Here is a 15,448-nt window from a genome sequence, read left to right on the forward strand (position 1 = left end):
TGTAGCTTTTCCTTCTAACTACTGAATGGCTTCCCCTGGCTGTCTCCTAAACTGTGGCCCCCGGCCTCTGTTGGACTAAATATCACCTGAGAATGTCTTGAAAGTTGTGATGCTTCAGGCTAAGTGAATGCAAATCTCAGGTGGGGAAGGGTATTGTGGGGGCAGAGCAGTGGGGGCTGAAAACCACTCTCATCCCAAGATTGCAGATCCAAGGGAACACTGCTTCTTCCCAGAGTTTATGCAGAAAGTTTCTGGAATGTGGAGCTGGGGCCCATCCTCGGTGCACAAGTAAGATGGGGTTCTGCTTGGCACAGTATCTTCGGAGGCAAATAAGATTTTCCTTTTCCTGTCGTGGCCCTCCTCAGGGATGGGACGTCCACTGGAGCCTGGCTGGGCCTGTTTGCTCTGAGCTCTGTGGTCTGCTTTTTCTTCGGCAGCTCATTGATACAGAGCACAGTGCCACACAGGACACCTGTCCAGAGGATTGCAGCTCAGTGGCCTGTGTGCTCACAGAGCTTTGCACCCCACACTCCATCAATTGCATTACCTTCTCCTGAGCAGCCCCAGATCCCACCACTGCTCTGCCCTCCCCTCTCCGCCCGTCTGCCTTCTGTCTGCCTGGATTTGCCTGTTGAGACGTTTCCTATAAATGGAATCAAACAGTGCACAGCCTTGGGGTCTGATTTCTTTGTGTATGTGCTGTGTTTTCCAGATTCACCTCTTTTCGGCATGTTCAAGTACTTCCTCTTTTATGACTCAGTAATACTCTACGGTGTGGATAGACCACATCTTGTTGACCTGTTCATTGCTTACGAACTTGGGTTTTTTCTGCTCTCTAGCTGTTGTGAACAGTGTGTGAACATGAGTATACAGGTAATTTCATTCTGTACGGCGTGAGCTAAGAGGTCAGGTGTCCGGAAATGTTTGCTCTCCAAAAGAAGCCATTGGCAAAACAGGCAGCTCTGGGACAGGGGTCTTGGGTGACATTTTCACTCTTCAGCTGCTGTGTGACCTTGCACTGCTCCTGGCTCCACTTCTCTGCAGGTTGAGGAGTGCGGTGTCAGTCCCTGTTCCGGGCCTGCCTGCTTCCAGAGATAGCAAGAGGCAGAACGAGATGCGTTCTGAGAAGGGATGGCACTACGTTCCTTAATTCCTACAAGGCATTGGTATTGTTTGTATGATTAATGAACCCACATTTCAGAGTTCTCATTTAATGTGTTGGAGCCTTCTCACAACATTGCCTTTCATGTGTTGCCGGCTGTTCTTGAGATTTATGAGGTCTAACTCAGAAGCGATGTGTGTCTGGATTAAGGGAACCTACGAATCTCTATTTATGTCTGACCCGAGGAGGAAGCTCCCTTTAAGCTGCTTATCAGAGGTGCATCCTGAGCGCATGATGGGAAGATGGAGTCCTCAGTCCCCTGGTTAAAACCAGGAATGTGTTCTCATTCCATTTTAGTTCAACTGAAAATAAGCTAGCGGACCCTCAGGTCCACCTGTGAGTGCCGACTGTTCCACTTTCATAAATTCGGTTAAAAATATACTCGGGCTGCAGTTCGGATCTTCTCATGTCCTCCAGGTCCTCACTGCAGAATTCAGATGTAGTTCCTTAGCATTAGGAAAAGAAGTTTGAGCAATAGGATTTCCACAAGGAACCCTTAATTTCACTAACAGACTCTCTGTTTTCCATTTAAAAGCAGCTTCATTGCACCAGTGATCTTTGTTTTGGTGTTCTTATCAATGGGAAAAGAAAATGTCCACACCATTAAAATAAGGTTTCTCTCCAGCGTATTCACAAAATGCTGAAGACACGTCCATATGTAGATGCTTTGTTTCACCACCAGGGGGCATTGTGGTTTGACTGTCCATTTAAGCTGCCTGTGTTCTATCAGTTTACCCAGAAAATAGAAGGCCTGGGAGTATTTCTGATTCCTTCCAAGAAGGAATCATATCTGGAAGAGAACAGATGTCGATTCCTTTTCCTCACTTGCAAACAGTAGTGTTGTCAAATTCGCTAAACTTAGCCAGTCGAAGATTAACATGCAATATATAATATGCATGTGCCTAACTGTACAATAAATAGTAAATCACATTTTTATGCTTTCTCTGAACTTGGAAGCTGCAAGTTATTTTTTTCTATTCCCTGGGTGTGATGAAATAAATAACATTCAAATACATTTTAAATATGTCAGTCAAGGAAAAGAAAAAGTACTTGGCAACTGTGTTTGAGAGATTTCTTCTATGATTAATTCTCCTATTAAGTTTTAATGACTTTAAAGATATAAAGCTAGAAACCATAGAAGTAGGCATGGTTAGCCGGCGCCGTGGCTCAATAGGCTAATCCTCCACCTTGCGGCGCCGGCACACCGGGTTCTAGTCCCGGTTGGGGCGCCGGATTCTGTCCCGGTTGCCCCTCTTCCAGGCCAGCTCTCTGCTATGGCCAGGGAGTGCAGTGGAGGATGGCCCAGGTGCTTGGGCCCTGCACCCCATGGGAGACCAGGAAAAGCACCTGGCTCCTGGCTCCTGCCAGGATCAGCGCGGTGCGCCGGCTGCAGCGGCGGCCATTGGAGGGTGAACCAACGGCAAAGGAAGACCTTTCTCTCTCTGTCTCTCTCTCTCACTGTCCACTCTGCCTGTCAAAAAAAAAAAAAAAAAAAAAAAAAAAAAAAAAAAAAAAGAAGTAGGCATGGTTAATAAATAACCAAAACACCAGGTGTATAGAAATACATCTGTGGAAAAATGAAGTCATATATTCTCTAGGATGCCTTAGGGAATGGCTCTTTGGCAAATCTAGGGAGCATATTATCCCCGAAGAGGGGAACGTTTTGAAACAGTGAAGTCAAAGATACTCTTCAAGGAAACCCTCGGAGAAAGGTACTGTCTCAGACTCGCGTTTGTAGATCAAGTTAGTTTGTCAAGCAGTGTTCATTAGCAAGGTCTGTCTCTTGGAATGCATCTGTCCACTTCAGATTTTAAGGAAACCTTGTATGGATTTTTCTAGTACTTGTCATCCTTTGTTTTCAGAGTTTTCTTCCCAGGTTCACATGGCATGGGAGGCACATTTCCTCTCGGTTGTTTCACAGATGCTCAGAGGACTGGCCCATCCCTCAGTGGGAGTCACGGTGCCAGTGGCTTCGTGATACTATTTTTTTTTTGGTCCTTGAGCACCTAGAATTTATGTACTATGACTCGGTTTATCCTGAAGATCTCTCTATGAGTGCACTTTCAACTTCTCACCTCCAGTGCTTAAGCTGAGCCTTTGAGAAACCAAAGGCACATGAATTAATGTGAATACTCATCAGGAAGAGTTGTAGAGCCCCCAGAAGAAGAATGGGTGCATTTGTGCCCAAAAGGAGATAAGTGGTGCATTTCACACAATTCCTTCTGTTCTGTGGGCTATTACTTTTCCTGAATTTTTCTGAGCCGACAAATCACAGTAGATTGGGAACATTCACAATAGGGAGCCCGCACTCTGTGAAACTTGAAATCTAAAGATCTTTTTAAACACAAAGAACTTATTTTTTGAAAGTTTGTGGCCCATCCCAAATGAATTCTGGTTTGTAGCCTATAAAATGTGTGGAGTGAGAAAACAGAGAATATTGTTCCTTTCTGTTTATATTATTTTGTACTGAGGGAACACACTTGCCAAGAGTTCCAGGCAGCTTCTGGCTTGACAGCATCTTATTTAACTGGCTTAGTTTCTAGAATAAAGCTAGGATCTACCAGAACCGTACCAGGGGTCTACCTGGTGCTCAGGTCACCCCTGAGCTGGAGGAGACTAGAGCAAGTAAAAGTAATTTGTCTCTCTGTGAAAATCCCCCTCCGTTTTAATTTTTAGGACAAGTATTTGGCCTTGGCATCCAGAGAGCCTGGTCCAGTGCTGGAGATCGAGCCAGGCTCCAGAGCATTGCCGGACCACAGGTCCCAGTGACTTGCCTCCCCCAGAAATAAGGCTTCCTCCTTGCTCCTGAACACTAGGGAGTCTGGTTAGCAACACCCTCCTTCCTAGTCCTGGCCAGGCCCTTGGGCTCTCACTAGCACACTGAGCACACAGGCTGCAGGCTGGAAGAAGCCCCAAGCATTTGGCCAGGAAGAGGCAACTTGTTCCAGCTGGCCCACGCACTGTGCTTTAAAAATTACCCAGATGAACTGATTTTGTAGAGCGAGTGGGTGGAAAGGCTCCAGGGCCGCAGAGGAAGACTGGGCCTTTCTCTCCCTCTTGAGAGCAGTGCGATTTGGAAAGAGAAGCACACTTGCTTGGCTGCGCCCCAGAGGAGAGACATGTTGTGCAGGAGCCGTGCTGTCCCTGCTCAGTGCAGCTAGACCCCTGCACTGAGGGGTGCCCCACTGAGGACCAGGTTAGTCTGTGCCCAGGACACGCTGGCATAGGGCCGCCTCGAGTAGGAGGAAGAACAGGCTTCAAGTGTTGAGACAGTGGCTTCTGTGGACGTGAACAGGCTCCAGCATAAAGCTGAGGCATGCCTGTGCTCCCTGTGGATACACAGGCCGTGTTCTCTTGGCCTGGTGCCCGAGCGTGTTCTTGGCACATGTCCGCATTCTCTATCTCTTTCGCCTTACGAACGAATCGGGTCAGTGACTTAGCCTCTCTGTCAAATGAAGAGTAGAGCTTCTACAGTCTTAACTCTGATTTTAACCCAGGAGAAAGGAAAAAAAAACACTGGAGGAGAATTCTGCACCTCCTTGAGCTCCATTCCCCCCACCCCTAAAAGGTGGATCCAGATTCTCCAAAAACTTGTCCGTCTGTCCATCCATCCACGTGTACACTGGCACGTGGCAGCCCAGGTGCCTCCTCTCACACCTGCCTCAAGCCTGGCCTGTGATGCCATGGCTGAGAGGTGGGAAGGACATTACAGTGTGGACTCTTGTTAGAGGGTCTGTCTTCTTCATTAATAATAATTAATTGTTACTTGCCCAGATCCTGTGTTATGCTAAGCCTGAGTTCTTTTCAGGCTCGGGTGCCTTGTAATCTGTGTTGTTGTGAACCCTGGAGCAGCAAGATCTTTCAAAGATGGACAACATTATCTTGAATAAAGTAATAGACACAGATAGTGTCGTAGGTTCTTTCAGCCACCAGAGAGCAAACGAAAGATCTCAGTACTAGGACTCTCTTGGGGATACAGAACATGTCCTCCCCCCCCCCCAGTATGTGTGTGTGTGTGTGTGTGTGTGTGTGAGAGAGAGAGAGAGAGAGAGAGCGCGCGCACGCTATTTTTTGAAGATAAGATAAACAGTAATATATATAAATTTTTTTTCTGGGCAAGCACCACAGATTGGATTTCACATTACAAATGTCATTTGGGCCTAGGAAACATGGATGTTTATTATAAGCAACTGACCCTTGGCGATCAAAATAAAAAGTGAGAGAGAAACAAACCATGTTTGTGACAAGTGAGAGGATATTCCAGTTTGTATCTCATGGATACTGTATAGCTCTGACACTCCCAGGGAGTGCTTTGGAATTCTTCTAGTCTTGTTGGCCCATAAAACGCCGTGGTTTTTATTTATTTTTTTGAATACATGGAGGGACACCCACATTGTGCCGTACCACACACCTTATTCTCGAGAAAGGCATGCGGCATCTGTGTCACCCGTGTGCCACCGCCGTGTTCAGCATCCTTTGAGCAGCATTGATGCTCCTGAGCCAAATGGCGGTGTGCACCGCTGAGTGCGGGGGCATGTCTGGATTATCGTAGGAAGGCGAGGAAACTCAGTCCTGCTGTGCTCCCACGTGCCAACACCACTCAGTGCTGGTGCTGCCTGGCTGGGGGAACCGCTTCCAGAACCGCACCTCAAGAAATACGGTGTGGAAGAGCCTCCTAAACTGCCCCTCCTTTTCTTGAGCTCACACAGCTTATCCCTCTAACTGCAGGACGCTGCAGGTTGCTCCATAGAACGGGGTGAACCAACTTGGCCTTGACATCAGGGGGTCTGGGTTTGCTAGACGCCCTCCACACTTGGCCCGGGTTCCAGGCTTTACTTCTGAAATCAGTTTTTGCCTCCAACAGCAGCAAATGATGAAGAGCACAATAAGGTTACTCGCAAATCTGAGGAGCAGCCGAAAGCGGACCACATCCTGCACTCCAGGGGAGCAGAGGGAAGGCTGGTGGCCAGGCGGGGGAGGTGGGAAGCGGAGCGGGAAAGCCTCCAGCCAGTGGCTCGCTCTGCAGATCTGTGTGCTGTGACTGGAGCCGTCTGTGTCTGTGGGGCTGGCCTGCTGGCTGGGCTGGCCCACTCAGAAGCACGAACGCCTTCCTCTCTGTCCCCTTTGTCTTTGTCAAAACTCCCGACTCTTCAGAAAGGACCGTATTTAATTTTTTCAGCTGTTCCATCTGGATCACGGATGGCCAGCTACATTCAAAAGCATCTCCCTCTCTCAGAAGAGAGTGAGGGGGTTGAGCCAGCAGGACCGCAGGGTGAAGGGTGTGTGTGTATGCATGCCTGTGTGCTCTTGCACAATTGGCAGTTTCTGGTGTCCAGCGAAGCCCTTCATTCCTGTTGACCTTGCACTGGGTAGTAACGAAGTCGTGCAGATAGTACTCGGGGCTCCGCACTTCCTTACGGTCTGGCCACTTTTGACTGTTTTCTGAGGTTATCTGGATCTGTTGTGTGCCTGTGCTGGAAATGTCCTGGAACACTGTGAAATTGCACAGTGCTCTCAAGCCCTGCCCCCAGGGTCCTTGTCTTGGCAATTTGAAAGCCACAGCGGCATTATTTATGCCACAGAAATAGGCAAAAACTACAACTCAAGGCTCGACTTTTTAAAAATATCATCTCGACTTAGAAAGTGATTATACTGTTAATAATGCAGATTAAATTGAAGAGAACATGCTGTAAACATCACACTATGAATAGTATAAAAAATCGTGGGAATATTCCCTCAGTGCATTAAAAAACCTGTTATCCGATTCAGCACAGAAATCGCTTCGCCATTGAAGAATGAGTGAAGAACCAAAATATGTCTGTCTTTACCGTTTGACCCTCATCTCACTGATTAACTCAGAAGTATCAAGCAATAACATCAGCTGCAGCCACAGCTTAGCTGTGGATGCAAGGGTTCAGCACAAATCACAGCACTCCCTGAGAATCGGTGAGCTCTGTGGAATTATAAATAAAAACTATAAAATCATAAACATAAACTATAAATTGGAAATAATAAAGGATATGGCATTTTTTTTTCTTACTAATGGTGTGCTATACACCCTTTCCAGCAGGAAAGCATAAACTAAACAGACACCCGTATATTTATACACTCAGGTTCGTTTTTGGAGAGCCAATTGTGAAGCCTTTACCAGAACGCTGGACTCAGTTCAGTCAGCTGCTGACTTGAGACAGTGTTTGAGATTTAGTGATGAGTATAATGAGCCCGCCACGCCCGTGCTGGCACAAAGTCGCTAAGCCACCAGGATGGCCATTGTTAGTTGTGGACATTGCTCCCTCTGGATGTCACTGTGGTGTGGACTACACTGACAGGTGGCGGTGCACTCTGGCCAGCAGCAGCCCCACCAGGGGTGGTGGGCTGCTCAGCATGCATGTCCCTAGTCCCATGTGTTACTTTTCAGAGAGCAGAAATCCTTGTCCTCCCCTGCCTCTTGGTGTTCACAGTCCCTCCAACAGCTTGTGCACAATCAGGAGCCGGCAGAAGATGACCGTTGTGGTTGTGGAGGCAGCTCATTGCCTCCCGTTCCCAGCATATCCGTGGTCTGCAAGCATAACCAGTGACCGTGTCCACTACAGCAGACCTGTCAGCGAAGCTTGCAGGGCTGCCTCTGTCCAGCCACCTTGTTCTTTGAAGAAGCATTTGGAACTTCTAAGAGCCCTAGAAAGATGTTCACAAGACATATCTAAGTGAAAACAAGGGACAAGGGGATACTTTGGTATCCCATGGAAAAGGACCCAAGGGCCTGCAGATGCCTGGGATGCCTCAAGCATGTCTATTGTGAATGTCATTTGTGAGTCTGAGCCAGGCATTCTGTCTCCTAAGCCTGTTGCCTAAGAAATCTCCAAGCCCTTTGAACATAATGGTTTCACACCTCTCTGCTCACATACCTTCCGACTCGTACGTTTCTTGTTATTCTAGTTGAGTACTGCCTTCAGACAGAGGTTGCCAATAAAGTTTATTGTAGGAGCTAAGTGTCAATATGTGTAGCACCCCCCCGCCTGGGGTGCTTGTAATTAAAATGCCACAGATAGTCTGAGAGAGGCATGAAAATTTGATGGCAAATTGATTTCAGGTTCATCTTGAAATTTGTCCTCAGCTGGACTCGATACTCCTGGCAGACATGGGATGGCTTTTGTCAGAAGGGTCTGCTAGAATGAGACAGAGATGTCTTGATCTGAATATTAAATACAACATGCTGTTTATGACAGATTACCCAGTTAGTGCTAAAACTCGCAGCTCCTTCTCTCCACAGAACGTGTAAGGTAGACTTGTGGGGACCCACTTGACATATGAAAAGAAGGTGCATGAAGCTTGCTGGGCGTCAAAAACAGAGAGTCGTGGAAACACCGGCTTCAGAAGTGGGCATTTTATCCAAGATTCCAAACTCAGAAATGCTACTTGCGTTTAATTCAAGACAGGTGGAAGAAAAGGTCATCAAGATAGTGTAGTCAAGTATACAGCTACAGTGTTTGCTCCAAATAGTGGATAATCAGGACAAGGGAAAAGCCATATAAGCAGGGGGAAAAATCCCAACATTTAATATTATAAATTGCTGGTTCCTGTAAACTTGAATTTATGCATCACATTATAAAAGCCATTAACCTTACATATTGTTGATGCAGAAATGCACTATGATAATATAATTTTAAGGGTATATTTGTCTTCAGAATTTAATTTGGAAGAGATGTAAGGAAAAAATAACATTGAACCTCTAGTGTTTCTGATTTTAAAAATGTGTTGTTCCATGGAATTCAACGTGTTCAAGAAAACCCATTTTATAATTTGAAACTATTTGTCAGTTGTTTTTACTGAGAATTGAATGCTTGATTAGAAATGGAATTTAAGCTGCTCAAATGGAGTGCCTTCACTTGTGCCTTTAGCAAATATGCATTGACTTGAGCCTCTACTACTTGCAGGCAAAGCTGGTTGAGGAGATTTCCAGGTGAGGCTCCACTGGGCTCGGCATCCCAGGCTCTTCTGTCCTCAGACATACGGGGTGGGGGTGTGTGGTTAGCTTTTGCATAAATGCTGGCACTAGCGCTGGCAACATCTGCTGATTGGCTTTAAATAAACAAGGATTATTGTTTAGTTCCTCGGAGATGAAAGTGGAAAATGGAAACAGGCGATGCCCTCCACTTCGCCGTGTAGCACTCTGCTGGCAAGTGCTTCTGGGAAAGGAGCTGGCGCTCCATCTTCCTTCTCAGGCGGGCACAGGTGCGGAGGCCCATCAGTGAGAAGAGCCCAGCATATGCTTGCAGGTCATCAAAGCTGCTCCTGCGCACATTCAGGAGATATTTATGGATCTTTTATTAGGACAGTTTTTATGGCCCAAGATTAAAAGTTAAAGCTAAATAGTGAAAGTAATGAACTTGTAGCTTTGGAGGTTCCAACTGGTTTGTGTTTTCATCGTTTCCGTTGGTCACGGCCCATTGAATTTTGGTGATTAGTATTAAAAAAAATGCTTCGAATCATTTTTGGAGGGAGACAAGGTATGAATTGACAAATTAGTAAAATAAATTATACCTCAAATGTTAATTTATGTATTCTGTGTAAGGAGGAGGCCATTCTATTCAGATATGGAATTAATTTGTGGCAGCTGTAACATTCTATAAGAACTACTATGAGTAGCATTCTATAAAAAACTTAATTATTTGGTTGTAGAAAATGAATGTCAGAGTGGGGAGTCCACAGGCCTGGAGGGAGTGTACGAGGGAGGCAAGCAGAGGAAAATGACATTTTTTTGAGGCTCATCCAAAGGATAGATTTGATTTAGCTTCTCAAGTGTCTTACTGTAAGGTGTTTCCTGTAGGACAGGGACCTTGGGTTCAGTTCCAAATGAAGCTTTACTTTATGATGAATCAGTGATGTACAGGAAGTAATGAAATAGGAGCCTGGCTTCCACTACCAATTGCCTGTGAATTCACAGGGTGAGAGAACATTGTCTCATCATCAAAGCTATTGCAGGCGTGCAGGACTTATCAGAGTCTTTATGTATTATGGTCTCTCATAGCACTAGAGGGAGAGGAAAGAGCAGTAACATTGCAAACTTACATAACTGCTTAACACCCAACCCCCCACAATTTTAATTTTATATTTGTTGGACCAGTCCTACATGGTATATGGTATACTCAGAAAACCGAAAAGTGGTGTTTTCCAAATTTATTTTATTTTTTATTTATTTATTTGATAGACAGTGAGACAGAGAGAGAGAGAGAGACAGAAAGGTCTTCCTTCCGTTGGTTCACTCCCCAAATGGCCGCTACGGCCGGCACTGCACCGATCTGAAGTCAGGAGCCAGGTGCTTCTTCCTGGTCTCCCATGCAGGTGCAGGAACCCAAGCACTTGGGCCATCCTCCACTGCCCTCCCGGACCACAGCAGAGAGCTGGACTCAAGAGGAGCAACCGGGACAGAATCCGGTGCCCACATGGGATGCCGGCGCCGCAGATGGAGGATTAACCAGTGAACCATGGCACCGGCCCCTCCAAATTTATATTACTACTTAGTCCCCAGTTTTTTAAAATAATTTCCTTTCAGCTTTGGTCTATTTTGGGGGAAACTTCTGTTACTTACATGAATCTCGACAAGTCCTGGTTCATAGAACAATGTTGCATGATAGTTTTTCTCCACATGGTGTTTTTAAGGAAACCTACTGTGCTGATAGAATGACTCAAAATCACCAATCAAAAAAAAAAAAAATCATCCAACCCTTGATATTACTAAAGCATCTGCAAAGACTCCTGTGTCTTTGCTGAGCCCTCTTGGCTCTCAAAAAAGGTTGGAAAGTGACTTTCAGACCAAGCCTGGAAGTCCACGTGAGCAATCTAAAAAGAGCCGATCTTAATATCTCTACCACTGCACTTGCTTTCACTCCCTCCTTTAGTAATTAGATAATTATGTATAATTAGCACATTAATTATGTGCAACAGCTGCGGTTGCGTGTGTGTGTGTGTGTGTGTGTGCGCGCGCACGCATGCCAGTGCTTGGAAATAGCTTGTGAGTTCACTATTAGACTCAGGAAATTTTTCTCTTTGGAATGTTTTCAGTATTAATTTGCTTGACAAAAATACACATATTTCTTTTTCCATGTTAGGAGGGAAAATCGGTACAGCGAAGTAAAAAGTAACGCAGTTGAGATGATCTTCTTCTACCCATGGCTACCATCGTGGATTTCAAGCAGGCAGTACCCCTGTCCACCATGGCTCTCCGAGCCTTGCCTGATCACTGCGCCAGGACCAGATAGGGACCAGATAGGGAGAGGCTTTGGGATGCATTAAAAAGTTCTTTAATTGTTGGAGGCAGGGTCATTATATATTATTAAATGGAATAAGCAGTTTAAGAGAGAGTATGTACAAGTTGGTTTCCAGCCTGTATAAAAATCTAAGCTTAGGAGACACATACCCATAAACAACACTGCTGTAGGCTGCCTGCTTGCCTCCTTCCGTTCAGAAAATACTGTTGTAACCTGGAATATGTGCAGGTGTGGAGGACATAGCATTGGACCAGTTATACATACTCAGTGTTTGGGGAATAATAGGCATTTTTGTCATTTAAAAATATTTTAATACTTGACCATTTTCTGAAATGAATGTCGCTTTTATAATCAGAAAAGATCTGAAATAGTGTGAAGGAAGCGTGAGATATTTCATTCTTAGCATCAGGAAAGGCTCGCAGTAGGGTCTCAATGAACACTTAGTGAATTAAATGCAATCGTATCTGAACATTGACATGAGAGGCCAGCTCATTTCATCTGTTTATTGGCATGCAGGACTGGGTGGCTGGCATGTCACCTCCGCCTTCGTTGGATCGCCCGTCTCGTGCACAGGTGAGGCGGAAGCTCCCGTCGGGTGTCTGTGCTCACGGTCTCGCCCTGCTCCGCACTCCCCTCCACACCTGCACTCGCAGGTGCCAGGCTCCACGGGACTCCACTCTGCGTGCTCAGCGCTTCCGCAGCAGTTTGTTCTGTAAAGGTGGCTCTGCAGAGAGTGAACGGTCCTCTTCCTAAGGTGTCAGCAGATTGAGCTAAATCAGTCAGTCGGTCCCTCCAGTCCTGACAACCCGAGAAAGTGCAAGGACTCCTCAGTCAACGATCTTTGAGAACACGCAAAGTTTTTGTGTTGTGAGGCCTCTCCAACTTCCTGTTCACCTCCCTCCCTCACCGTCTCCCCTCTGCTCTTCTCTCTTCCCCTCTCCTCTGTGTCATTAAACCTTTGTCACAGGTTCGAAGACTAGCTGGTCCTCACTGTTGTCAGTGAAACCACGTGAATGAATAGAAACAATCCAGGTTGCTGTGTGCCTTGCTGTGTTCCCCTAGTACCCACGCCAGGCACAGCTGCTCTTGGGGGACCACAGGAGATCCCACCAGGAGCCCTGCCCACCATTCTCAGAGCTCCCCTACCTGGTAGTGGACGCCTGTGCCGAATACAGAGAGAGCTTTCTGCGTGCTTCTACGAGAGCACGGTCCTGTGCAGGCACTGCGTGCTACTCCTGACTTCTCTTTGTCCCAACCAGCGCGTCACAGACATCCCTCCAAGGTCAACAGATAAAGAGTGAACTTGTGTCTTCTGATAGCCGCATAATACTCCATAGCGTGGGTCTGGTGGAATTTGTTACAATTGGATTTCTGTCCATTTTAGACTTTGACGTTCAGAGCTGTGGGGACGTTTGGAAACATGTCATGAACCCAGATTCCCTCTGTGGTGCTGAGGTATTTAGAATGTCTTATACATTTGACTTCTCTCTGCACTCTTGTTCCCTAAACACTGTTCTCCACTTTGCACATGCACCTCGTATTCCTCTGAGCCTTTACCCCATGCTTGCCAGAGTATGTATTTTTGCACAGGCAAAAGTCCAGCTGAAAGAATACTTACTTAGCATAATTTAAACATGAGGGTTTTCTAATGCAACTCCCATTTAAATAATTCAAACATCCACTGCAAGGTGTCTGAATACCAGAAGAGAATGTTCATGGGTACATCACTGGAGTTGAAGAGAAACTGTGTTACTCCACATAGAGGTGAGAAGTCGAAGAGAAAGATCAGAGTGAGCGTTGTCGTTACTGGGTTGTCTGGGTTGGCTGTTCGCTCCTTTCTGCACACTGGTGTCTCACTTCTGAGAAATGAGTTTTCCGCCTGCTTTGGAGTGGTGAGCCTTAAAGTGGTTTAATTCTAACTGCATTGTTTGTTATGCTTTATATATAATTTTACAGTTTAGTGGAAGGTCTTACATATGGTTCTTATTTATTAAATCGGGGCAGCCATCCTTCACATATGAAGCCGATACCTCAGAATGTTAAACTCTTAGACTGCTTTTGTAGTGCGGTGAATGAGTCCTCTGAAATTGACATATCAAGGAGCTTCTCATCTATTATTAAATTACCTTTTCCTCAAACAAAATATTTATCAGATGTAACTTGATCCCCAAATTCATTTTCTTGCTAAACTAGACATTGCATCACAGATGCACACATGCAGCTTTTTTCTTGGTTTCCGACTGTACCTTAACATTTTAAGCATCCACAGAAAAGTAATAGAATGAGCAAATGAAAATCGCCAGAATTGAAATTATTTCCAGCTATGTTTAAATATGAATGTCTTGTTCGACTCTTAGCATTTGTATTTATGGCCGTGTGATATCATTATGGCATCGTAATGAACGTCTGCTGAATTATGTGGGATCCAACGGGGGATACAAATGGATTTGAATTCCGTAACTGTCATGCTGTGGTCCAGAGAGGGCGGAAGCTGAAATATCTCCCTGTGCTAACTCATCTGTCAGACGTCCTCTCGCTGCCTCTGTGGGAAGTGTGAGGTGCTGCACCCAGGGCGGGCTGCACCCTGAGACTGTATCCAGACGTGTGTTAAAGAAATAGCGACAAGTCACATTAAGGATCTTGCTTAACTTGGCTTTTGGGGTTACTTTCATATGGATTAGGAAAACTGTTGTGCACATACCCTCGCCCCATTTTTTTTTTTTAAACGGAATCTGATTCTGAATGCTGAACCATGATGCGACCAGGGACCAGAGGACTTTTTTCTTTACTTCTCATTTTTGGTGAGTGAGGGTATGTACCTGTGTGGATCAGAAGATGGAGGAAAAAGAGAAGAGATGGTTCTGTCTCGTATTCCAGAACCTCCTTCCTGGTCTCGTGCTCTGAGCTGGGTTAATTCCTTACTCCCAGTCTCGGGTTTCTTCATCTATCGTGTGGGAGCAAATGGTATGTGCTTTCCAATATGCTTGTAAGAGATACATGAGATGTGAGCATAAAGGACCCAGCACCAGGCCTTTTATTTTAAAATTTTTAAATTATTAATCAGAATTAGATTGAGATCAAGATCTTCCATCTGCTGGTTCATTTCCCCACCAGATGGAGTTGGGCCAGGCTGAAGCCAGGAGCTTCATCTGAGTCTCCCACGTGGTACAGGGGCCCAAGCCCTTGGACCATCCTCTGCTGCTTTCCCGTGCTCATTAGCAGGGAGCTGGGTCAGAAGTGGAGCAGCCAGGACTTTAACTAGCGCCTATATGGGATGCCTGTACCACAAACAGCGGCTTAACCAGCTGTGCCACAGCACCAGCCCCTACAGTGCCTTTTAAATTGGGGCTTACTACGTGGCAGAGTTGGAGGAGTCTGTAATTCTAGCTGTTGAGATTCATGTCTTGTGACCATGAAGATTGAGGAGCACAAAGAAGAGTGAGCAAAAAAGCAAAGTTTACCAGAGCAAAAGAAAGCCTCCGCGACGGTAGGAGTCCCCGAGTAGTGGTGCCGTTGAGGGGAAGTCGTCTGTGGGTGTACAGCCCCTGGGCTGGGAGGAAGTTTCACTGAGTCCTGATGACCTACTTGCTGGGGAGTTGGTGTCTGGAACTGGACAGGCGCAGCCCTGACTTCATACTGTTTGGCTTTCAGCTTCTCTGTCTCGCTTGGAGTAGCAGGGGCATTTTGTTCCAGGCTCGTCCTTCTGCACGTCAGGCTTGCACGTCATTCATGAGCATCCTCCTGCACATCACGTTTGGGTCTCTTACCTCATGGGCCCTTCATGTGGCCCTGACTGCTTCAGGCCTCCTCTGACTCTTCTCTGGCGGTAGTTGGTAAGACTGCACTGCTGTTACTGTTATTTTGTTCCCTTTGTGTAAAACACACATACATAGTGCCCTTAGGAGTTCTGTATGTCCATCTTGACACCATGGGAGCTTGCAGTTGTAGCTTTAGCAACACATGTTCACGAGGCACCTAGATTTCATTCATTTAAGAAATATTTAGTGGCACTGAGCTG

At 46.0% G+C, this 15,448-nt stretch overlaps 1 protein-coding gene across 9 annotated transcripts in view; it reads left to right on the forward strand.

Moving 5' to 3' along the window:
- The window catches only part of WWOX (WW domain containing oxidoreductase), a 1,024,395-nt gene that overhangs the window by 397,911 nt on the left and 611,036 nt on the right, over window positions 1-15,448 (forward strand). Inside the window, exon 9 of one of the 9 annotated variants that reach the window (XM_089320574.1) lies at window positions 11,947-12,684. The exons of the other annotated variants lie outside the window; for them this stretch is intronic. Coding sequence (XP_089176700.1) covers window positions 11,947-12,183 — 237 coding nt within the window. The 3' untranslated portion in view covers window positions 12,184-12,684. Of the gene's footprint in view, window positions 1-11,946; window positions 12,685-15,448 lie in introns of those variants that run through there. 9 annotated transcript variants of the gene reach the window in all.

This window comes from Oryctolagus cuniculus, chromosome 18 (assembly GCF_051225735.1).
Source record: "Oryctolagus cuniculus isolate XC-2025 breed Fujian yellow rabbit chromosome 18, ASM5122573v1, whole genome shotgun sequence".
NCBI classification, from domain to species: Eukaryota; Metazoa; Chordata; class Mammalia; order Lagomorpha; family Leporidae; genus Oryctolagus; species Oryctolagus cuniculus.